This window comes from Penaeus japonicus, unplaced genomic scaffold, assembly GCF_977035675.1.
Source record: "Penaeus japonicus unplaced genomic scaffold, GWHDUDI00000001_assembly GWHDUDI00000041, whole genome shotgun sequence".
In the NCBI taxonomy this organism is placed as follows: Eukaryota; Metazoa; Arthropoda; class Malacostraca; order Decapoda; family Penaeidae; genus Penaeus; species Penaeus japonicus.
The window spans coordinates 11,946,131-11,948,630 of NW_028234443.1; the positions used below are offsets into that span (position 1 = coordinate 11,946,131).

General features: G+C 52.2%; 1 protein-coding gene across 1 annotated transcript in view; it reads left to right on the forward strand.

Moving 5' to 3' along the window:
- Window positions 1–2,500, forward strand: part of LOC122246943 (cell adhesion molecule Dscam2) — a 419,843-nt gene that overhangs the window by 378,844 nt on the left and 38,499 nt on the right. Inside the window, exon 15 of the mRNA XM_086534422.1 lies at window positions 2,112–2,231. Coding sequence (XP_086390548.1) covers window positions 2,112–2,231 — 120 coding nt within the window. The remainder of the gene's footprint in view (window positions 1–2,111; window positions 2,232–2,500) is intronic.

Below are 2,500 nucleotides of genomic sequence, written 5' to 3' on the forward strand. Positions count from 1 at the left end.
AATTAAAACCAGATTTTTTTTCTTTTGTTTATTTTCCTTTTTTCTATCTTTTTACTTACCTCGAGAAGGCTTATATCTCCTCCCACTTTCCCCTTGCTGATGGTTACACCACTTTCCACTTTAAGATAATGATGAGCTGGATATCCCCCTCCCCCCCTCCCCCTTCTCCTCCCCACTACCCCATCCCCTGCTTTTCCCAGCTCCTCTTTTTCCTCTTTTTCCTATCCCTTCGCCTTCCCCTTCCCCCTCCTTCGATTCTCCCTTCCCTTCTCTAGTCACTTCTTCCCCTTCCCCCTTCTCCCCACTTCTTCCCTCTCTATACTTCCTCCTCCCCATCATTTCTCCATCTCTCTTCCCTATCCCCACTTTTTTTTTTATTCCGTCTCCACCACCACCCTCCTTCCCCCCTTTTCTTTCTCCCTCTCTACCACCCCCTTCTTCCTCTGCCTCCACCCCCCTTCCCACCACCTCCTCCCTCTCCCCCCTCCCATTCCCGTACTCTGCCCCCCCCTCTCTCAACCACCTCCTCCCCATGTTTCCCCACCCCTCTCCACCACTCCCTCCCCGTCTTTTCCCCTTCTCTTCTTCCTCATCCCCTCCCCCTCCTCTGCATCTCCTCCCTTTCGCCCACTTCCCCACCACCTTTCCCCCTCCCCCCCTCCCCCTCTTCCTTACCACCTCTCCCCCTCCCTACCACCTTTCCCCCCTTCCCCCATCCTCCCCAGCACCTTCTCTCCCCCCCTCCCCTCACTCCCTACGACCTTCTCCTTCTTCCCCATCCCCTCCCCTCCCTCCCTCTTCCCCATCCCCTCCCCTCCCTCCCTCTTCCCCATCCTCTCCCCTCCCTCCCTCTTCCCCAATCCTCCCCACCACCTTCTTTCCCTCCCTACCACCTCTCCCCCCTTCCCCCATCATCCCCAGCACCTTCTCTCCCCCCTCCCCTCACTCCCTACGACCTTCTCCTTCTTCCCCATCCCCTCCCCTCCCTCCCTCTTCCCCATCCCCTCCCCTCCCTCCCTCTTCCCCAATCCTCCCCAACCAATATGGAACTCTGCCTTGCCCGCTAATTGGCACAGCCTCGTCTAATCTTCTCCCTCGTCTCTTGATCTGGAAAGAAATCGGGCTTCGTAATTACGGGGGGAGGGGGGGAAGGGGGAAAGGGGGAGGTTGTGGATGGGGTGGAAAGAGGTAGAGGGTGGGGGGTGGAAAGGGGTAGAGGGGGATTGGGAGGGGGGAAAGGGGGAGGTTGTGGATGGGATGGAAAGAGGTAGAGGGTGGGGGGTGGAAAGGGGATAGAGGGTGGAGGAGGAGGGAAGAATGGGGGAGGTTGTGGATGGGGGGGAAAGGGGTAGAGGGTGGATTGGGAGGGGGGAAGGGGGAGGCTGTGGACTATTGGACTATGGACTATAGAATTATGGACGATGAACGCAAGTGTGATTCTTCAGCAAGCTTTGAGAGGACGTGTCGTACGTGTCAGATGAATCGGACGTGTCAGATGCGTCGGATGAATCGGATGTGTCAGATGAATCGGACGTGTCAGATGCGTCGGATGTGTCAGATGAATCGGACGTGTCAGATGCGTCGGATGTGTCAGACGAATCGAACTTGTCGAATGTACCGTAGTAATTTTATTATTATCTTTGCGCGGTGTTTTTTTTTCATTTTGTCTATTTATCTATGTTCATTATGATTATTTTCTTTATCGTAATCATGAGAGCAAGTTTCTTTATGATAGATTCTTTGGAAGGAAAAACTAAATATATTTTCCGTTTCCCACAACACAGACACCTCCACAAACCCCTCTCTTCAACTCGTGTTCTTGCTCGACAACCTCACCCACAAGCTTTATGATAACCAATATACTTACACGTCAGGTCACCCATCAACCTTACCCATAAGCGTGACCTATGACCCTTACCCACGAAACTTACTCATCAAGCTTACTCACCTACGTTGCCCATCAATTCGTCCACTATCTTATCCATCGACACGACCCATCATCCGTCTCGAGTACACGTGTACCCATGCTAACCAACACCTGCCCCCCCTTTCTCCCTCAACCCCTTACCCACAATCACTAACGCAACCTCCCTACTTCGCTCCACCCACAGTTCCTCCCCGTTGGGTGACAGAGCCTGCTGACGTCAGCGTGGTGCGTGGGCGTGACGTAGTTCTTCCGTGTGAGACCGAGGGCTTCCCGCCGCCCACTGTTGTGTGGAGGAAGGCACATGGTAAGCATGGGCGTTCCTGTGTCATGTTGTTGCTAAAAAAAAAACCTTGGTGGAGGAGGTTTGCTTTCTGTGGGAGAATGTATCATTATAATACTGATAAACACACTGGTATATAAGGATGATACCTATTACATAACGATAAAAGATATACATATTAAAGCACTTGTTTAAATATAACATCACTGATGAGAGAAATAACTTTATTGTCGCCGGCCAAAAGTCAAGCTAAATTAGCCACGCTCCTTATACATTCCCGACCAATCACAGTC